The sequence below is a fragment of the Narcine bancroftii genome, chromosome 4 (assembly GCF_036971445.1).
Source record: "Narcine bancroftii isolate sNarBan1 chromosome 4, sNarBan1.hap1, whole genome shotgun sequence".
Classification (NCBI taxonomy): Eukaryota; Metazoa; Chordata; class Chondrichthyes; order Torpediniformes; family Narcinidae; genus Narcine; species Narcine bancroftii.
In genome coordinates, this window is record NC_091472.1 from 106,476,282 (window position 1) to 106,498,053 (window position 21,772).

General features: G+C 39.9%; 1 protein-coding gene across 2 annotated transcripts; it reads left to right on the forward strand.

The window, feature by feature from the left end:
- The first annotated feature begins 1,331 nt into the window (after positions 1 to 1,331).
- On the forward strand, positions 1,332 to 20,044 carry naa20 (N-alpha-acetyltransferase 20, NatB catalytic subunit). 2 transcript variants are annotated; one of them, XM_069932369.1, is made up of 6 exons: positions 1,332 to 1,596; positions 9,487 to 9,511; positions 10,957 to 11,047; positions 14,401 to 14,536; positions 14,611 to 14,756; positions 19,291 to 20,044. In XM_069932369.1, exons 1-6 carry the CDS (start codon positions 1,544 to 1,546, stop codon positions 19,374 to 19,376), a joined length of 537 nt encoding a protein of 178 aa, XP_069788470.1. In that variant the 5' UTR covers positions 1,332 to 1,543; the 3' UTR covers positions 19,377 to 20,044. The 2 variants fall into 2 exon arrangements, with proteins under 2 accessions (XP_069788470.1, XP_069788472.1); XM_069932371.1 differs by lacking the exons at positions 1,332 to 1,596; positions 9,487 to 9,511 and adding an exon at positions 9,515 to 9,592 and having other exon boundaries at positions 10,947 to 11,047.
- The last annotated feature ends 1,728 nt before the right edge of the window (positions 20,045 to 21,772 follow it).

Here is a 21,772-nt window from a genome sequence, read left to right on the forward strand (position 1 = left end):
TCAACTCCAGTTCAACATTTAAGGAAATGATTGTGGATTTCAGGAAGGGGAAGCCAATAGGAAAAAAAAATAGTCATAAGGGGTGAGCAGTGGAGGGTTAGAAACTTCAGATTCCTGGGTGCCAACATCTCGGAAGACCTGTCCTGGGACCATCATGTTTATGCATTCATGAAGACTATATTCTGTTTGGAGTTTGAGGAGATTTGGTATGTCACCAAAGACTTTCACATTTCTGCAGATTTACTGTGGAGATTGATTGCATCACTGTATAGTATGGGAGTGCCAATGCCCAGGGCAAGAAGGTTGTAAACTTGCCAGCATTATCCACTTGAGGCAGTGCCTTAAGAAAGCAGTTTCTATTCTTAAGAATCCTCACCACCCAGGCCATTTTCTCGCTGCTACCAGCAGGGAGGAGGTACAGGAGCCTGAAGAGACACACTGAACGTTACAAAAACAGCATCTTCCCCTCTGCCAACAGACATCTGAACTGTCATTGAACCTATGGACACTACCTCTTTTTTTGCACGTTTTAAAACATGCTGTTATTTACAAAAATGCAATTTGCGCCTTGTTCAGCACAATCTTTGGCTTGGCTTCGCGGACGAAGATTTATGGAGGGGGTAAAAAGTCCACGTCAGCTGCAGGCTCGTTTGTGGCTGACCAGTCCGATGCGGGACAGGCAGACACGATTGCAGCGGTTGCAGGGGAAAATTGGTTGGTTGGGGATGGGTGTTGGGTTCCTCCACAATACTGCTGCTGCAAAACAACACATTTCACGACACCTGTTCATGATAATAAATCTGATTCGAAACTTGTTGGTCCTCCAGCCACCAAGATGTCGGCGAGGGATTGCTGCTGACTGGCACACTCCAGACTGCAGGAGTACAGACGCAGCGGGGAAGGGCCGCGTCTCGAGTCCTTCGGTCACTGGTCATTGCTGAGGGGAAGCGCCTCCACCAATGGAGGAGGGAGGCAGGACAAGGTACCACTGTGTTGTTCCGCGAGGGCCACGGAGAACTACATTTCCCAGCACGCGGGCAGAACAGGAAGTGACATCTGAAGGGTTGTTGGTGGTCGTCTGTTAAAGCAGCTCGTCGGAAAATAAAGTCGGCGGAGTGTGAAACCCACGAAAGTTGTTTGTGGTGGTAATGCTGCTAAATAGGAATGCATGCACACCACACTAAAGGTGGGAAGCGACTTTGAACGGTTTTCTTAATTTATCGCTAACAAAGTCTATTTAGAGTTCACGCTCATGCACATTGCCTGAGGTCCAACTGTGCCGAATCTGTTGCTCCCGCGCGCCCCCCTTCGGCTCACCCCCTTCCCAACCGGGCGTGCGCACTGCCCGCAAACCTCGGGAGCAGGCCGCGAGCTCCTCGCGGAGGGGAGGGTCACCCTTCGGCCCGGCGCGCGCTCCGCGGGAACGTCGCCCCGCCTCCCGGCCGACGTCAGACACTTCAGGTCGGCTTCGTCCCGCCGTATTTTGCGCCTGAGACCGGCGGTTCGGGGCGAAGGGGTCCGGTCGAGCTTCTCCAGTGCCGGCATGACGTCGCTGCGCGCGTTTTGTTGCGATGATCTTTTTCGTTTCAACAACATGTGAGTAAAGCGTAGCGTGAAGGCGATGCCCGGATTTGTGGCGCCGCATGGCTTTGCCCGCGCTGTAACCGAGAGGCCGAGGTGGGGGTTAGAGCAACACCGGGTGGGTCCAGTGATGGCTGTGCTCCCTGGTCCGATGCAAGTATCTGTGCAGAGTTAAACAGGTCGAGAGATGTGAAGGGCCTGGGCGCTTCGTCAAGGTCTGGGCAAAAAGCAGGCGATGGGAAAGGAGGAATAATCTCTCCCTTCTGCTAAGAGCCTGGCAACATCCTCCTAATTTTTTTTTCTGTTCCTGCTCCAGCTTGAGAACATATTTCCTGTAGGCCAGTCACAATTGTTCAAATAACCAATGTCTTGTATAACGACAACATAACCCCCCAATTCAATATTCTGAATGACAAAAGGCCAATGTGCCAAAGTCTTTTTTAAAACCATCTTATCTACTTCTGACACCACTTGCAGGGTATTATGAATCCCACTGCTCGACAACATTTCCTAGATCCTTACCATTTATTGTGTAGGTCCTACTGTCGATAGATCTCCCATTTCTCTGTAACCATTCCTTTGCCGACCTGCCTAACCTCTCAAGATCCTGCAACAATTTGACAGCCATCTTCACTGTCTACAATATCAGAGACTTTAGTATCATCCACAAATTTGAAAATCATATTTTGATGAAGGGGTCAGGCATGAAACATTGGTTATCTATCTTTGCTTCCTATGGGTGCTGTGTGACCTACTGAGTTTCTCCAGCAATTCTGTGCATTAAACTTGCTAATCATGCCATGTACATTTTCATTAAAATTGTCAATATAAATGACAAATGTATTGATATAAATATAAATGGGCCTACTCCCCAACCCTCTGGCACACTACTCAATATCGGCCTCTAGTCTGAAAAACAAGCTTCCACCATCACATTCTTTCTTCAGTGAAGCCAATTTTCTTTCCATGCTGATATCTTTTCTTAGATTTTGTGTAATCTAACCTTTTATATTCTGCTCCACCATTCAACAAGATCATGGCGGAATCTATCCAACGTCGTCTTAAATATATTTACTGAGTTAGCCTGCACTGCTCCAATGGGCAGTGAATTCCATATATTCACCACCCTCTGGGAAAAGCAGTTCCTCCTCAACTCTGTGCTAAATATATTACCCTGAATCTTGAGACCATGTCCCCTAGTTCTAGACTTCCCTACCAATGGAAGCAGCTTTCCTACCTCTATCTTATCTATGCCTTTCATAATTTTGTATGTTTCTTTAAGATTCCCTCACATTCTTCTAAATTCCAGCAAGAACAGTCCCAGACAACTTAGTCTCTCCTCATAGGCTAACCCCCTCATCTCTGGAATCAACCTGGTGAACCTCCTCTGGACAGCTTCCAAAACCAGTACATCCTTCCTCAAGTATTGAGACCAGAACTATATCCCTGAACAATTTGATGGGGATACACTAATCCACAGCTGTTCTAATAAAGTCCCTTATGGCTCTGGTGTAAATATTCAGATCCTCAACTGAGTCCTTGAACACCACCCAATCTACTAAATTTAGGCAATCCTGTAACCTGTCTTCAGCTTCCTATCCTCATCTTTGGACCCTCCCTTTTTTTTAACCTTCTGTCTGTATGCAGGTAGAAGGAGCATCACCAGGTGATTCAACTTGCCAAAATGCTTTCTCGGGAAACAATAGACTTTCCTTATCTTGGTGTAGCAGTGATCGAGTGTGCTGGGACCTCTGGTACAGCAGGCTGATGATAGTTGGGCAGGATTTTGTCATCACAGACAAAGGAACAGAACCAGGCCACTAGGCCCATCGAGTCTGTTCCATAAATCTACACTAAGCTACTCTACACTAGTTCTCATTTTTGGCCTTTCCCCCATAATCCCTTGACGCCCTCACTAATGAGATATTTGTCATTCTTTTTAAAATACTCCCAGTGATCTGGCTTCCACTGCTGTATGCCGCAGTGAGTTCCACACATTCACGACCCTCTGGCTAAAGAAGTTCTTCCTAATCTCTTTTATATGGATAACCTCTCATTTTCAGACTATGAATAGTATTCTGCCTGTTTAATATTTCCACTGGTAGACGAGGCTTGTATTATACGTTATCTTTTCTAATGGAATACAAGACCTCCTTTCTGAATGCCACCATTGAATACTCGTCATTTTCTAGCCACAGCTAAAGCTAATCTCAAAGAGCAATTTGAAACTCATCTAATTTTAATTCTAAACTCAATTTCTTCATATAACCCAATAAAAATACCTTAGGATCAAGTGAAAGTTTAAATTTTAATAAGTTCCTTGATTCTATCCCAGAAAGGTTTCACATAATCAAGTCGAGTGCAAGAAAGAGCCAACTTGCTTATGGCACCTAAAGCACCGATTTTCGTGAAACTCCACGAGTTCCACCTACTTACTTCCCTTGCCCATAACCCTCCCACCCCCTCACATCCATGTACTCATATTTTCTTCTTTTTCTTTGGCTTGGCTTCGCGGACGAAGATTTATGGAGGGGGTAAAAAGTCCACGTCAGCTGCAGGCTCGTTTGTGGCTGACAAGTCCGATGCGGGACAGGCAGACACGGTTGCAGCGGTTGCAGGGGAAAATTGGTTGGTTGGGGTTGGGTGTTGGGTTTTTCCTCCTTTGCCTTTTGTCAGTGAGGTGGGCTCTGCGGTCTTCTTCAAAGGAGGTTGCTGCCCGCCAAACTGTGAGGCGCCAAGATGCACGGTTTGAGGCGTTATCAGCCCACTGTCGGTGGTCAATGTGGCAGACACCAAGAGATTTCTTTAGGCAGTCCTTGTACCTTTTCTTTGGTGCACCTCTGTCACGGTGGCCAGTGGAGAATCCATCTTAAATGACAGAATTGACCCTGGCGCAACTTCTTCCAGTAGATCATTCCACTCAGAGTGAAGAAGCATCCTCTTGTATTACTTCTCAAGTTTTTCCCCTTAACTTATGACCCCTTGTTCCAATCTCTGCTCCCCTTAGGGGAAAGAGCCTACTCTATCTATTCCCTTGATAATTTTAAATACCTCTATCAAATCCCCGCTCAACCCTCTACGCTCCAATGAATGAAGTCCCAGTCCACTCAATCTTTCTACGTATTCAAAATACTGCAATCCAGGCAACATTTTCGTCAAACTTCTTTTCACTCTCTCTACCTTATTGATATCCTTCCTATAATTTGGAAACCAGAACGGCATACAATACTCCAAACTTGGCCTCACCAACACTCTGAACATCACCAAACAGGCTTTGTTAAAGTTGCTGACTGATTTGTAGCACATAGCGGTAGATTCATCTCTTGTTTACTGACCAAATCATGTAGTTCTGTGAGTTCCTGTTTTGTAATCGGCATTGGGAAGGATACGAACTCTGGTGAGAATCACCGATGAGAACTCTCAGGGTAGATAGAAGGGTCTGCAATTGAGACACCCCCCCTCTCCTTGCCAGAATCTGAGTTACCAACCTGTCTGAAACCCTCTGGTTGGATCTGATGTTTCTCTGTTAGCCAGGTCTCGTTGCAGCAAGCAAATAAAATTTGTCTCACCTGTCTGATAAAGAAGCCTTACCCTGAGGTTGTCAATTTTATTTTCTAATTACTGAACATTGGCCAGTAACTTTGGTTGGTAGATAAGGTCTCAGTCTCCTGTGCTTCAGTCTGGTTTGAATTCTGGCCCTCGCACCACATTTTCTGCCTTGACCTTGGTGGTGGCCTAGTCCTTTAAGAGCTCCGCATTCCAGTTGGCCCATTCCTGACTCAGTTGTCGTTCAGGAGATCTGAAGATTCTTGATGCGGTTCAGCAGTCCCTTGGGAAGAGAACTGCATGCTGCTAATTGCAGTGAAAGTAGTTTAGAATGTGATTATTCAAAAGAATGGGTAGTTAGGATTTCTGCAGCCCACAGAAAGTTGCTGTATTTACCAGTGCCATTTTTTAAATTTATTTTTGTTTTTGAACCTAGAGGCACTGGACTTCAGGCTTCTGTATCTTCTAACCAAAGTTAGCAGCGAGAAGAGGTTGTGGCCAGGGTGATGGGGATCCTTTATGATGTTGGCTGTCTTTTTAGGCAAAAGCCATTTCACAATCAGAATCAGAATTTATTGTTATGAAGTTCAGTGTTTTGCAGCAGCAATCAAAGGGCAAAGATTCATATAATAACCATCTTACAACATTACTATCAAAAAAAGGTGAAAATAATAGTGCACAAAAAGTAAGGCAGTGTCTTTGGTGAATTGATCATTCAGGAATCTGTTACAGAGGGGAAGGAGTTGTCCTTGTGTTCGTCTTTAGGCTCCTCTATCTTTTTCCTGATGGTAGCAAGGTGAAGAGGGCATGGCCTAGGTGGTGATGGAGGTCTTTGAGAATAGAGGCTGCTTTTCTAAAACACCGTCTCATGTAGATGTCCTCAGTGGAGTGAAGTCTGGTGCCTGTGATGTCACAGGCTGAGTTAAGAACCCTGGGAGTTCTGAGAGATGAAGAATCTGATGAGCTTGAATCCAGAGGTTTATATTTTCAAACCTGTGTATCTTCTTCCCAATGGAACAGAGAAGAGTATTGTAAGGGGTGGGATGGCTCCTTTGATATTATAACTTCTCTGAGGCAATGGGAGGTATAGACAGTTTTCTGAATTCTGGACTTGAGTGGCATGTTTGGAGGTAGTGTGAATGAAAGCAACATGGAGAAATTAAGTAGGTTTGTTTCTCTTTCCACTCAGAAAGGGAATAGTATATTTTGAGAGTCTTTCCATTGAGCTGGACAACAGGAAAGGCAGTGAAGTGAGAGTGTAGGATGAGTGGAAGGAGTATGCCACATTCTCTCTGGAGGTCACTTATTAAATGTACCAAGAAAGCTGCAGATGTATATGTTTACAAATGTGGGAATTTGGAGCAGGAGGAGAATATTTGGCTTCTCGAGACTGCTCTGCCATTCAATAAGATGATCAATAACGTGATTGTAAACTTAAACTCTGCATTCCTGTCTGTATGCAGTAAAGAACCTCCCTGTTTCTCGAGTCTTTATCTCCCCTGCTTTAAAAATACCCCAAATCTCTGTTTTCCCTGACTTTCAAAAAAAAGCAACCCCTTATTTTTAAAAAGATCACATCCTAGTTGTAGATTGTCTAGATGTCTGCCTTGTCAAGGCTATCTAGGATCTTGTATATTTCAATAAAGTTCACCCATTCTTCTACATCCAATAAATATGGGCCTCGTTGTCCAGCTTTTCATCGTGACTACCTGCTAATTCTGGACGCTTGTCTTATAAACCCTCTCTGCACTACATCCTTCCTTAATTAAGATCAAACCTGCATTCTGGATGCAGTCAAAGCAATGCTAGAAATAATCAGCAAGTCATGTAGCATTAGTGAAGATAGCAGAAAAGTTAATGGCTCTAGTCAGTAATATTTCATTTACCACTTTGTCGCCATAATTGTGACACAAATAATCTCTGAATAATGCAGAATCAGACAAGCAGTTTCTCGAGATGGATACAAAATATGTACATAATGTGGGTAACAGTGTTTCAGGCAAACAAGCTTATATTTACATAAGAAATAGGAACAGGGGTAAGCCATTTTTCTTTCGAGCCCGCTCCACCATTCAATGAGATCATGGTGGAATCTCTCCAACCTTGTCTTAAATATATTTACTGAGTTAGCCTGCACTGCTCCAATGGGCAGTGAATTCTATATATTCACCACCCTCTGGGAAAAGCAGTTCCTCCTCATCTCTGTGCTAAATATATTACCCTGAATCTTGAGACCATGTCCCCTAGTTCTAGTCTTCCCTACCAATGGAAGCAGCTTTCCTACCTCTATCTTATCTATGCCTTTCATAATTTTGTATGTTTCTTTAAGATTCCCTCACATTCTTCTAAATTCCAGCAAGAACAGTCCCAGACAACTTAGTCTCTCTTCATAGGCTAACCCCCTCATCTCTGGAATCAACGCAGTGAACCTCCTCTGGACTGCTTCCAAAACCAGTACATCCTTCCTCACGTATTGAGACCAGAACTGTATGCAGAACTTCAGATGTGGCCTCACCAGTATGTGTAGTTGCAGCATAACCTCCCTGCTCCTAAATTCAATCCCTCTGACAATGAAGGCCTACAATCCATTTGCCTTTGCCTTCTTGATAGCCTGCTACACCTGCAGACCAATCTTTTGCGATTAATACTCAAACACACCCAAGTCCTTCTGCATGGCAGCATGCTGCAATTGCTTGCCATTTAAATAATATGATCTTCCATTTTTCCTTTCAAAGTAGATAACTTCATATTTACCACCATTGTATTCCATCTGCCAGACCCATGCCCAGCCACTTATCCTATCTCTCTGCAGATTCTCTATCTTCTGCACAATTTGCTTTTCCGCTTAATTTAGTGTGATCAGCAAACTTGGATACATTATACTCGGTTTCCACTTCTGGATCATTAATATATATCATGAACAGTTGTGGGCCCAACAGTGACCCCTGTGGCACACCGCTCAGCACTGTTTTTGAACCACTGTATCTCAACTCTGCTTTCTATTGGTTAAGTAATCTATCCATTCTAATAAATCACCCCAACTCTATGCATCCTTCCCTGATGATCACAATAGGTCTTTTATGTGCATCTTATAGAATGCCATCTGGAAGTCCAGGTAAACAACATTCATCTGCTCCCTCTATAAGTACACAATCCTTTATCTGGACATCTAAAATCCAGAAATCTCCAAAAAGCGGCAAGTGGGGAGAAAGACGGCAGCGTGATTTGGGCGGGCGAGAGGGAGAGACTGGCAGCGCGAGTCGGGCAGACAAGTGGGGGGGGGGGGGAGAGATGACAGTGTGAATGGAAGGGGGTTGGGGTGGATACGGCAGCACAATTCGAGTGGGCTTAAATCTGGCTTTCTGAAATCCAGAAAAATCTGAAATTTGGAACACACAGTCTCCTAAGGGTTCTGGATAAAGGATTGTGTACCTGTGCTGTCCTCATTATTTCCTCAAAGAACTCCAGTAAGTTTGTCAAACAGGACCTGCCTTTGGTGAATCCACGCTGATCTGTCTGCCTGATAGATACATTTTGCTCCAGATGCCTCTCTATTTCTTCTTTATAGATCTTATTATGTGGAATGTTAAGGCACCATTGCCTATTTAACACCAGCAATAATTAAGCTGATTTTGAGATGGATAAATTACCTGTTTGTGTATATTACCTAGGCCTTTAATTGAATTTTTACACAGGCAATTTCTCCCGAAATTCATGATGACAAGGTATAAGAAGATATGCTTATTATTGCTTTCATTTCAATAACTGCCAACTACTGGAATATGCTGCTGGCTATAGATGTTACAACTGGCTAAAATAACATCCATTAGCATTTGATTCCACAAATAAACCATTCACAGCTTCTCAGAAGTCTTAATGTAGTATGTGATTAAACCTTGTTTCTAGTTCTTGTACGTGTGTACTAAGGAGGTGCATAAAAATTGCATCCTGCTTTTTCAAGTACAGGATGTATTGTAAATTTGGGGATGCTAAAAGCATTTGAATTTCTTCTTGTAAATCCCACATGAAAGGCATGTGTAAACATCAACCAGTGGCTGACCAGAATATAACTGACTCGCTTCAAAAAAACATACCACTGTAGTGGGATTTTGGTATCATCCACATTACCTGGGGCAATAATCCTGATTATGACACTTCAGTTGCCATAAGTTCTGACAAAGTTTGTTTCCAGTGATACCTATAATTTCAAACGACATAGTTTTCCCCATTGACTAAAAGCCATACATCACCTTTTTGGAAGTTTCTTTAGAGAAAATATATATTTCATTAATCTAATACTCCACTCCACTAAATCAACTGTAATTTGTGAGTAATTTGTCATTTGTTTTTATTTTGCAGAAATTTGGATCCACTTACAGAAACTGTATCCTTATTAACAGCAAAATAATCCATTGATTCTTGAGAGGAAGGATACTAGACTGAACATGCATTTCTTTTCTCAAAAGTAAGACAGTTCAGATTTGGAATATGCCCAAACATATCAAATCCTTTAGGTTGCTTGTTGATGTACATAACACAAATTAAATTGGTGAACTCTATTTACTTCATGATAGCAGGACTTCTGATGAATCAACAAAAGTTAGTGCTATTTGGAAAAAATAAAATTCTCCTATTCTGTTACATCATTCTGTTCTGCTATTCATTTAGTCTTATTTAGTTCTCTGAGATGAGAACATAAGAATCAGAAGCAAGAATAGTCCACCATTCAGTAAGATTATGGATGGTTTTTAACTTGTGCCACAATCCCAACTAATCCCTTGGATCATGATTCCCTTAATATCTAAATAATCTATCCATCTCCATCTTAATATTCTTGGCAACTAAGCTTTTCTGTCCCATTAATTCCTCTTGTACTCTTTCTTTTTAATTTTTTTTAGTTTAGATCCACGCAGGTTCTCAAGAAGTGGCCAGGGCCAGTTGTTTCCCACGGGTTCACTCTCAGGCCAATCTCATGTCTGTGCTGGTAACCGTGCAAGTAGATGCACCTAAGCTGTTGTGATTTTTTTTTAAACTTTATTTAAGATTTTATAACATGAATAACATATAGGATTACATTAAAAAAAAATAAGAATAAAATAATAAAATTACAAAACAGTATCAGTAATCTAAATAAACTATACCCTCCCCAATAATTATTACACATTAATAACCCAACTCAAATTAGTCCAACCCCCCCTTTTCCCCCCCCAAAATAAAGAGTGAAGAATTAATAAAGTTAATAATATATTTGAGAAAAAAAAAACCCACTTACAAAAAAAAATAAGCTGTTGTGATTAACGTCAACTTGACCTTCTGTTCAAAGGGAACATAAGAATGCTTTGCTGCCTGGAATTCTGCCAGACTTCTCTCTGTCGCCTGTAATGGCATGGCATTGCCTTGTCACAATTAACAGGTGTCTGTGAGGTTTGCCTAGGACTCTAGTATTGCCTCTTGTCATCTCTGATGACCTTACAAGGGTGATGATCCTCGTGACCATCCTCTTACTAAACCTTTTCAAAATGAACAGCAGAATCATGTTTCAATTTATTTGGCCTCATGATAGCCAGGCAAGGAAACACTATTTTGTGTAGAGATGCTGTATTATTTTCAGTGCCATCAAGGGATCATGAATTTTGGACAAAATCCAGAAATTCGCATACTCTTTGTAATCATTTTAAGTTTATAGCTAGATAAATGAAACAGTTGAAGAGCTGATTGAAAAATGCAGTTTTTCTTTTGTGTCTACTACTAAAAGTGGAGCTGTTTTATATTGGATGCTAATTTAAAAACTGCAGACTTGTTAGTGTATTTTCCTTAAGTCATGCACAGTATGGGATCCCCTTCTACCTCCAGTATTTGGCTCATTGGCCGGAGTATTTTATTGTTGCCGAAGCTCCTGGAGGAGAGTTGATGGGATACAGTAAGAAATCAGTGTTTATTTTAAATGCACTATAATTTCATTAGAAAACCTTAATTTTCAAGTTTATATTTTAATATTGGCTATAATTGTTTTCTGTATTTAATTGAAATTCTTGACCTGGTTCATTAGACTTTTTATAATAGTCTATCTTGTCTCCATTAGTTTTTACAAGGAAGTCTCCAAGAGTGTTCTTTTGGCTTAATTGTTGCTTTTATTAATTGTTTCTGTGTACCTTTAACAGAAGTCAGGTAAACCATTAAATACCTGGACTTAGCATGGAGTAATATTCCATTTCTGTGACACTTCTGTGAATGTGTTATGGAGAATTTTCATGTTATGTAACTGCCCATTTCACCCCTCCAGCACTCTCCAAGTATTGCATTCACATTGTTGTGCCATATTTTAGGATAAAGTGTATATATAAAGGCAAAAAATCAGAAATTTGAAGGGAAAAATAACTTACTAATATTGTAAGCATTGTAATTCTGGAGCATCTTAATCATGTCTGACAATGTTTTGGATATGTATTACATTCTGGATTAATTTCAGAATTTTACTTTATTAACATAAGCCTGAACCACATATTGTAATCACTGCAGTTCTATGAAACAGTACATTGTCAATACAAATTATGATAAAGGCTTATGTAAAACACATGAATTTGCCCTGGTCCTGTTTTATCATTTTTTTAATGCAATACAGAGGCTTTTCAGTGAAAGATAACACTCACTTTCCATTGCCATGTTTCCATTAATGCTTTTATTTCTTTAATCTGATCATTTTCAGCTTCATGCAGAGCACTCCTTAACTATTCAGTTCCAAGGACTTCTTTATACTTGTCACTTTATTATTACTAGAGATGCCAGTTTCAAACTGACTATTTACTATTGGCCCAATCTTCCTCCCATTTGCTATCGTTTCTTTTATATGACAACTTTATGCTCAAAAAAAGATAGTGAAAACTTCATGAAAACAGAAAATGCTGGACATAATCAATAGGTCAGGTAGTATCCATAGAGAGAGAGAAATTGTTAATGTTTCAGATTGCTGACTATTCATTACAAGTAAGAATAGTCAAAAGTCAAACATGATTTAAGCCATGGCGAAGGGAATATAAAAAATCTGGGGTAAGTTGGGGGCCAAGAGTGATTGAATGAAACAGAAGGTGTTCTTGCCAGCAGAGAAGGGAGTATTTGATATTAGGAGCTGATTTGACCCATAGGACATAAAAACGAGATAAAGGAAGTGAGAAAAATAATCCATGCAAGAGCAGCAGTTTGAACAAAAGTTCAATTTGAAATTTGAAATTTTGAACAAAAGGAGAACACTGGGAATGCTCAGTGAGAAATCCTGAGAATATGGCCTTTCATCAGAACTAAACAGTTCTGCAGACTGGCTATCTGAAATTATTGAATTAATTATTACATCATGATGGTTCTAACATGCAATGTCAGAAAATGATATTCTGTTCCTTGAGTTAATATTAGATTTCATTGAAATGATACAAGAAGCAGGAATGGGAGTGGAATGAAGATTAAAAGTGTCAGGGAGTTGAAAGCTCAGGACCCCCTTGCAGAATCAATGGAGGTGTTCTATAAACTGTTGTCAATCTGCATTTAGTTTCTGACCTCTAAGTTTGACGAAGTGTAACTGAAACATAACTTTAGCTGGAATAAGTGTTTGTTGTCTCTGATGGTAAGAATGCGGGTGTTGCATCTACAGTGATTGCATGAGAAGGTGCCATGATGGGTATTGCAAAGTGAAAATCTCTGTTTTCCCTATCAGATGGGAATCAAGCTGGGTGAGAAAAGATCATTTAATAAGTGATCAGTATTTTAATTGAGAAATTTATTCAAAGTTAATTAGAACCCAGATGTAACAACTTTCAAAAATATTAATTGCTTTATGTACAAATTCCATGCCCTTTTAAAAATTTGGGTGGCACAGTTAGCATAGCAGGTTTACAGCACCAGTGCTCTCTTTAAGGAGTTTGCAAGTTTCCTCCAGGCACTCAGGTTTTCTCCCACCCTTCAAAACATAGGGGGTTGTAAGTTAATTGGGGTATTTGGGTGGCATGGGCTGTATGTCTAAATTTAAAATTTAATTAAAATGTGTTTGTGTGTCTGAACATAATTGGAAACTAATCTAATTAAAAACGTGATGCTTTTTAATTAGAAAATGGCAGTACAAGTGCCTAACTTTGTATCCAGAAATGGAAACCTCCAAAAACCGGCACTTTTTTTCAGTAGATGAAATCTGCTCATCAAAGATGTTGTTTGGCACCAAACATGATCTGACGTGACCCTAGATCAACTCCCCTGTATTCCATTGTGTTTCGCTACTTTATAAGCGCTTCCAAATCACCTATACTGATGCCTGTCCAGCGGCGCCTCAATGGCCGTTATCGCTACACAATCCCCCGTGCAGTTGAAACCGCTTTACCAGCGCCAGCACAGGGGAACCGAAAAAGGGACCATTCTCCTGCCCCTGGTACAGCACAGGGCTGGGGGAGAGAGAGAGACGGCAGCGTGACTCGGGTGAGGGGGCGGAGATGGCAGCACAACTCTTACGGACTTAAAGGGACAGAAATCAAAATGATTCCAAAATCCAGAAGATTCTGAACAACGGCAGGTGTCAGGTCCCAATGATCCCGGATAAAAGGTTAGGCACCTATAATAACTACATGTTGTGGTGCAATTGATATTGGAGCAAATATGCCTCATTGTACCATACCCAAACATACATATTTCCTATAAAAGATGGAAGTCTTAAGACCAAACTTCTGTTGGAAGCAACTGTATAAGCTTGAAACGGGTTAAAAATTCTTATTTAAATATGTGAAAAACTAGCAATTTATTTTTAAATGCAGAAAATGTTTTGATGAAGCAAAATAGGTCAGCAGTGTTGAATGCAAATTTTTGAAATCCTGCTGTCTGTCTGGAGAGGCATGCGAAGACTTTCAGGGTCAGTTTGGATCCCTCTAAGATACAACCTTTTCAGCACAAGACAAAGCTTTAAAAACTGAAAATTATGGAAATTTTAAACAAAAACATAAATATTAGAAACAATAGGTCAGGCAACAACCATGGAAAGAGAAGCAGAATGAACATTTTGGGACCAAACACTGTCAAACTATTTTGACCCGAAACATTAACTCACTTTCTCTTTCCACAGATCCTGCCTGTCCTGTTGAGTATTTCCAGCACTGCTTGTGTTTAAGTTCAAAAAAACCTTCCTTTATCAGGGACTCTGTATGCACCTTGAGGCAATGTGATTATTAAATGCAGCTGCTTTGCACTCAGCATAAATATTTGATGACTGTAAAGTACCTTCTGATTGTGTCTTATTTTAAGTAATGGGGAAAGCTGAAGGATCAGTGGCAAGAGAAGAATGGCATGGACATGTAACGGCATTATCTGTAGCTCCAGAATTTAGACGTTTGGGGCTCGCAGCTAAACTGATGGAACTGCTGGAGGAGATATCTGAAAGGTTGGTAACTATTTTAGCTATTCTATATAGCATATTTCATCAGGGATAGATGAACATTGTGTTGTCTTCTATAGAAAAGGTGGATTCTTTGTGGATCTGTTTGTACGAGTATCGAATCAAGTGGCAGTCAACATGTACAAACAGCTTGGCTACAGTGTCTACAGGACTGTGATAGAGTACTATTCAGCGAGCAATGGAGAACCTGATGAAGATGCTTATGGTATGATTATAACTTTCTTTAAGTTTACCCAAAATTTGTGATTTTTGGTAGATCATGTTGGGTTTGTGTTGATTACTTTGAAATCCTATGCTGTGAATTTTTGAGTTACATATGTAAAAGGTCAGTGGTATCCAAGGTAAGATAGCAGAATGGGCAGAAAATTAATGGTAGAAAACAGACAGTGATGGTAGAAGGCTGTTTTTCAGACTGGAGACCTGTGACTGGTTGTGTGCTACAGGATACCATGCCAGACCCACTGCTGTTGGTCATCTATAATTGATGATTTAGATGAAAACACATGGCGTGATTAGCAAATTTACAGATGATGCAATAGTGTCGTATTATAGATAGTGAAGACTGTTGCCAAAGATTGCAGCAGGATCTTAATCAGTTGGGCAGAGGAATTTAATAGAAAAATATGAGATGATGCATTTTTGGAGATCTACAGTGAATAGGACCAACACAGTGAGTGGTAAGAATCAGGGAGTGTTGTAGAGCAGAAGGATCTAGGGGTGGAGGTAGATAAGGTGGTCAAAAAAGCTTTTGGCCTTCACCAGAGTATTAAATATAGAAGTTGGGAGGCCATGTTTCAGTTGTATGAGACCCCATTTGGAGTATTGTGTTCAGTTCTGGTCACCATGCTATTGGAATGATTTTACAAAGCTGGAAAGGGCACAGAGAAGATTAAGAAGGAGGTTGCCAAGAATTAGTGGCCTGAGCAGGCTTGGGCTTTATTCCTTGGAGCACAGGAGAATTAGGGATGATCTCAAAGGTGTACAAGTCGAGGTGGTCATGTTTCTGGGGCAGAGGCTGGCTCCTGGCTCAGAAGGGAAAGGGGGGGGGGGGGGGAGAGAAGAGGAGAGAGATAGTAATTGGGAACGTTGGTTAGACAAGTGGAAAGGAGGTTTGCTGGATGAGATCAAGGCTCCTAGATGGTATGTTGCCTCCCAGGTGCCAGGGACATCTCTGATCAAGTGCACAGCATTCTGGAGGGGGAGGGCGATCTGCCAGATGTTGTGGTCCATGTGGATACCAATGACATAGGTAGAAGTGGAGATGAGGTCCTGAAGGAAGAATATATGGAGTTAGGAAAGAAGATAAAAAGCAGGACCTTGAGGGAGGTAATCTCAGGATTGCTGCATGTACCACACGCTAGAGAAGGTAGGAATAGGAAGATGTGGCAGATGAATGAATGACTAAATAGTTGGTGCAGGGAGCAGGAGTTCAGATTTGTGGATCATTGGGATCGCTTCTGGGAAAAGTCTGACCTCTACAAAAAAGATGAGCTGCACCTGAACTGGACTAATATCCTGGCAAGCAGTTTTGCTAGATCTGTTGGGGGTGGAAATCAGATTGAGAATACAGAGATTAGGGTAGAAGGACAACTAGATTCGAAGGGAGAGAGGAATCAGAATGTTAAAATTCATGAGGGTGAGGGGGTAGTAAAAAGTGTATGTAAGGAGTGTATGTGGGGGACATTCTCTCAGGTGTATCTATTTCAATGCAAGGAGCATTGTAAGAAAGGTGGATGAGTTTAGAGCATGGACACATAGAAATATGATATGGTAGCCATCAGTGAAACTTGGTTGCAGGAAGGGCATGATTGCCTGCTAAATATTCCAGGATTCTGTTGCTTGAAGCGTGATAGATCAGGGGGGATAAAAGGTAGAGAAGTCACATTGCTTGTTAGAGAAAACATAACAGCGGTGCTATGGCAGGATAGATTGGAGGGCTCATCCAGTGAGGCTATTTGGGTGGAAGTTAGGAATGGGAAAGGCATGAAAACACTAATGGGGGTGTACTAATGGACAGAGGGAATTAGAGGAGCAAATTTGTAAGGAGACAGCAATACATGTGTGGTAAACATAAGGTGATGATTGTAGATTTTAACTTTCCAAATTGACTGGGACACCCATACGGTAAAAGGGCTGATGGGCTGGCATTTGTCAAATGTGTTCAGGAAAGTTTTCTAAATCAATACATAGAAGAACTGACTAGTGAGGGATCTCCTATTAAGGAATGAGATAAGTCAGGTGACAGGTTTGTGTTGAGGAAGACTTTGGGTCTACTGATCATAATACTATTAAATTTAGGTTAATAATGGAGAAAGATAGGAGTGGGTCTAAGGTTGAGATTCTTGATTGGAACAAAGCTAATTTTGAGGAGATGCAAAAGGATTTAGAAGGTGTGAATTAGGACAATTTTTTTTCTGGGAAGGATGCAACAGATAAATGGAGGATATTCAAAGGGGAAATTCTGAGAGTACAGAGTTGGTAAGTCCCTGTGAGGATTAAAGGAAAGGTTAGAAAATATAGGGAGCTTTGGTTTTCAAGGGATATTGGGAATTTGGTTCAGGGGAAGAGAGATGTGTACAACTGGTATAGAGAGTAGGAAATAAATGAGGTGCTTGAGGAATATAAAGAGTACAGGTACAAACAAGATCGGAGAAACTGGATGCAGACTAGATCACTTCATTGAGCACCTTGGCTCTGTCCACCACAATAGCCGAATCTCCCAGTGGTCACCCATTTCAATTCCTTACCTCATTCTCTTGCTGACATGCCTGACCCTGGTCTCATGTACTGCCAGATTGAGACGACCAGCAAACTGGAGGAACCACAACTCATTCCATCTGGCCATCTCCCAACTGAATGGCATTAACATCAATTTCTCCAGTTTCTGTTACCTTTAGCTCTGCACTCGCAGAATCAACACGCCTCCACCCCCCTCCCCTTCCATTAACATATCTAATTAACACCTTTTTTCTGTTGGTTTGTGCTCCTGCACTTTTTACCTTCTCCCCACTTAATTCAGGCCCCTGCCAGCTTTTTATTCTTTACCTGCTATGGACATTGTGAGTCCTGCTGAGTTACTCCAGCATTTCTGTGTTCGTCCTACAATCACAGCCTCTGCAGACCCTTGTGTTTCACTAGTTTTAATAGGAACCTAAGGGATAACTTTACACAGGAAGTGGTAACTGGATGAAAAGGGCTGGTTTATGAAAAAAATTGGGCAGATACATGGATAGAATAGGTTTAGAGATGGAGTCAATAGTATTTCCTCTTGAGAAAAAACAATTATGGGGCATGATTCTAAAAATGACTGATATTTTTAAAATCATTTTTCCAAAAATTTTCTTCCCAAATTGGATGTATTAATAAAGCCTTGAAAATTTTACACTTATCACATAATGGATCAATATCAGAATAAAAGTGAGATAGCTTAACTTTTGAAATATGTATTCTGTGCACTACTTTGAATTGCAACAATGCTGCACACGGAAGGAGGATCCATTAATCAAATTTGGAACAGTATCCCAGACCTCATTAGGTGACAAATCCAAGTCATGCTCCCAATCACTCTTGATCTTAACTAGCGGAAGCTATTCTCAAGTCCATCAAATTATTATAAATACAGTACAACTCTGATGACCTGAAATTGGATTCTCCAAAATCCTGTTATCTGAAATTTAAAATTTTTTTTGATAAATGGGAATATCAGAAATCCTCAGTTCATCCAAAATTTTTTGGGGGCCAAACTGACCGGGGACCTCGAGCTCCCGGGCAGGAGCAGCGTCTCAGTGTGGAAGTGTTGGTGATTGGCGTGGCCAGCATTTTTTTTTTGGTGAGAATTAAACATTATTTTAATGCTTAAAAAGTCTTCCCTTGTGGTTTGTTGTTTAAACATTGATACAAGTGATTTGCTGTTGCTACTGGGCTGTTTTAATTTTTTTTTTAACCAGTTCTCCAAAAAAAAACTATCTGAAATAGGCCCTGTCTCGACCATTTCAGATAATCGGAATCATACTGTAATTAATATTAGGCTTCTATGAAAAAATTGAAAATCTAAAAGTAAATCAAGAATATTTACTTCAGAAATCCGTGGAAAATCCCTTTACCTCATTGATAACGAGATGGGTAATTTTGATGAAATGGAAAGACAGTACTCCACCTACTCGTATTCAGTGGTTACAGAAGGTTATGTTCTTCGTAAATTTAGAAAAAAAATCAGATATAATGTTAAAGATGTGAAGGTGAATTTTTACAAGTGTGGATTATTACCATAATTTAAAGAATTAGGGTGTTTGGATGCTCCTGAGCAGTGTTGTCTTTTGTTTCCTATCTATATTAGGTAATTTTGTTTAGTGGGAGTGGTTTTCCTTTTTTTTCTTTTGATAAAATGGATTTGAGAAGTGCAAATTATCTGTCTTGTATTTCAGCCCATGTATTGGATTAATAGGTCTATGTTTTTTTAATTAAACTCAAAGATATTTTAAAAGAAAAGAGAATAGGTTTAGAGGGATATGGGCCATTTCGATTGGTGTGGGGAAGTTGGGCCAAAGGGCCCATTTCCATGCTGTATTACTTTATTCCAGTAATGACACCATAGTTTAACTGATAATTACTGGAAGGACATTTCATGAGTTACATCCTAGAGATACCATATATTGCATTTGTATTAAAAAAATGTTGAATATAATTTAAGGTTTGCATATTTTAGTGACTTAACCCTGATTACTTTTCATTTTTAACAGATATGAGAAAAGCCCTATCAAGAGATAAAGAGAAGAAATCAATAATACCACTTCTTCACCCAGTTAGGCCTGAAGATATTGAATAGCTTTATGCTGTGGTTCTTAGGCAGTGCACAATTTCAAGATGAGTAGTTTGAGGAAAATTGCAAGGTAATTTTAAATATTTTTCTTGGATGAAAAATCTGTCTCAGTGTTTCATATGTAAATAAATTTTGAGACCTGCCAATCTCTATTTACCTTGTAGGCTCAAGAGCCAAAGCATTAGCAGGAAATATTTATTATTTCCCCTTGCAGATAACAGCCAGTCTTAAGATGTACTGTGTACATATTCTATTTTTTTTGTATATAATTAATAAAGGTTAGTGTAATAGACATATTTGATAGTGTAGAAAAACAATGTTGACAGCTTCTTTCAATGCTAGATGTTCAATTGCATGGGTGCAGTTGGATATTATTCAGGTTTACTGGAGATGGAAGTTAATTTTTTTTTGAACAGAGTCATGGGAGATCATTAAAATTCATGAAAAAATACCATCTAATGAATTGATATTGGTAATGTTGGAATTTTCACTTTAATATAAGGTGAATATCTCTTATAGAAACATTAAAAGAACATAGTTTCAATGGGGAAAACATTACAAATTAACATTTCCATAGACTTCATAATTTGAAGTGCCGTCAAAAGTTTGTTCCAATTAATACCTGTATATGGTTTTTACTGTAATGGGCAATAAATCATTCTGATCTGGAATAACTTGCTGTGTTTTTGATGTATTGAGGATTTTAAAAAAAACCCTGAATATTTGTAAACCTGACTCTAGATCAGTGGTTTTCAACCTTTTTCTTTCTACTCACATACCTCTTAAGTAATCCCAATGCCTTAGGAGCTCTGTTATTATTAAGGGATTATTTAAGGTGATATACAAGTGGGAAGAAAAAGTTTGAAACCCACTGTTGTTATGTGCACAATTTCATAACTCCAAAGGAAATGGGCCAATGATAATTTTTCTCAAGTAAAATATTTCAGTAACAGGTATAGAGAGCAGTGGTTCTCAACCTTTTTTTCCTACTCACATACCACCTTAAGGAATCTCTTAATAATCACAGAGCACCTATGGCATAGGGATTCCTTAAGATGATACAGGTACACGATCCTTTATCTGGAGCCCTTGGGGGACAGTGTGTTCCGAATTTTGGATTTTTCCTTATTTCGGAAAGCCCACCCGAATTGAGCTGCTGTATCCACCCCCTTCCAGTCGCCTGGCCCCCCACTTACCAGATTTTGGCCCTTTCCAGATTTTAGAAGTCCGGATAAAGGATCGTGTACCTGTATGTGAGTGGAAAGAAAAAGGTCAAAAACCACTGATCTATAATCAAAGCTTTGAATGAATCAAAAGTAATATATTCAGTTTTCATAGCAATTAGATGGAGCATGGTAAATGAAATAAGTGCTGTAATAGCACTGCACTAACCATTACATTAATCAGGCTGGCCCATATGCTACATGTGGCATTTTGCTGCTACATCAATACATGAAGCTATAGCTTATTTATTGCCAATGCTTACTTCTCAACTGAAAAATTGTTGTGGAACATTGTTAAAAACATTTTAAAGACAAATTTGATAAAATTAAACTTACCTGGTATGGAAATTCAGGAACATTGCATTGTTTGGTTTTCAACAGTAAGTTTCTAAAAATCTTTTGGGAGCAAATTGTGATCATAACTATTGCAAGATTTGAATAACAGCAGTCTTGAAATTTGACCAGCCTCCTCTACCCAGGAGATTGTTTTTGAGATGAACCTTAGCATATTTCAAAGTGCTGTTGCCTTCAGAAGGTGCCAGAGGAGTAAGAGCAAAGAAGATGGAAAATACAGGTGCAAAGGTGCCCTCAATGGCAAAGTTTAGTAGCCTCGAGTAAAATGCAATATGGTATTAATTTTGAAGAGACTGAAAGAGGAAGGGGAGGAAAACAGCACAAGGGTTTAGAGAACTTCAAGGAAATAGCTTTATGTCTGTGGCATCCTAACTGTCACAAGCAGAGTTTCAGATGTTATCATAGCTTTCATTTGAAGACAATAAAAAAATTGTAATGTGAGGAGAGAGGAAAGTTATTTTAAAGAGATGTACTAGTTCTTGTGCATGAAGTAATTTTGGAGTACAATTTCAAAGGGAAGCACATTGTATAGTTCGAAACCAAAAAAAGTACAAGGCACTATTAATTAACATTGCAGAATTAAAATATTGTGGAAATCTGTTAATAACTGTAACGTGAAACAAATCTTTCAACTTTTGTGCACAAAAGAAACTCAGCAATCCAGTACTAGAATTTACATGACTGGGTCAATTGAAATGTTTGTTTGAACCCAAGCAAATTAAAAGGCATGTGGAAAACAAACACTCCAAAACTAGAAACCAAGATCAAAAATAGGACGTAAACCAAAAGGGAAGAATGGTGAAGCTTCTTTTCTGTGTTCACTTT

Coding starts and splice junctions, on each gene's coding strand:
- naa20 (XM_069932369.1), top strand. CDS start 1,544: ATGACGTCGCTGCGCGCGTTTTGTTGCGATGATCTTTTTCGTTTCAAC. Junction 9,512..10,956: donor TGGATCCACTTACAGAAACT/GTATCCTTATTA, acceptor AGTCATGCACAG/TATGGGATCCCCTTCTACCT. Junction 11,048..14,400: donor AGGAGAGTTGATGGGATACA/GTAAGAAATCAG, acceptor TCTTATTTTAAG/TAATGGGGAAAGCTGAAGGA.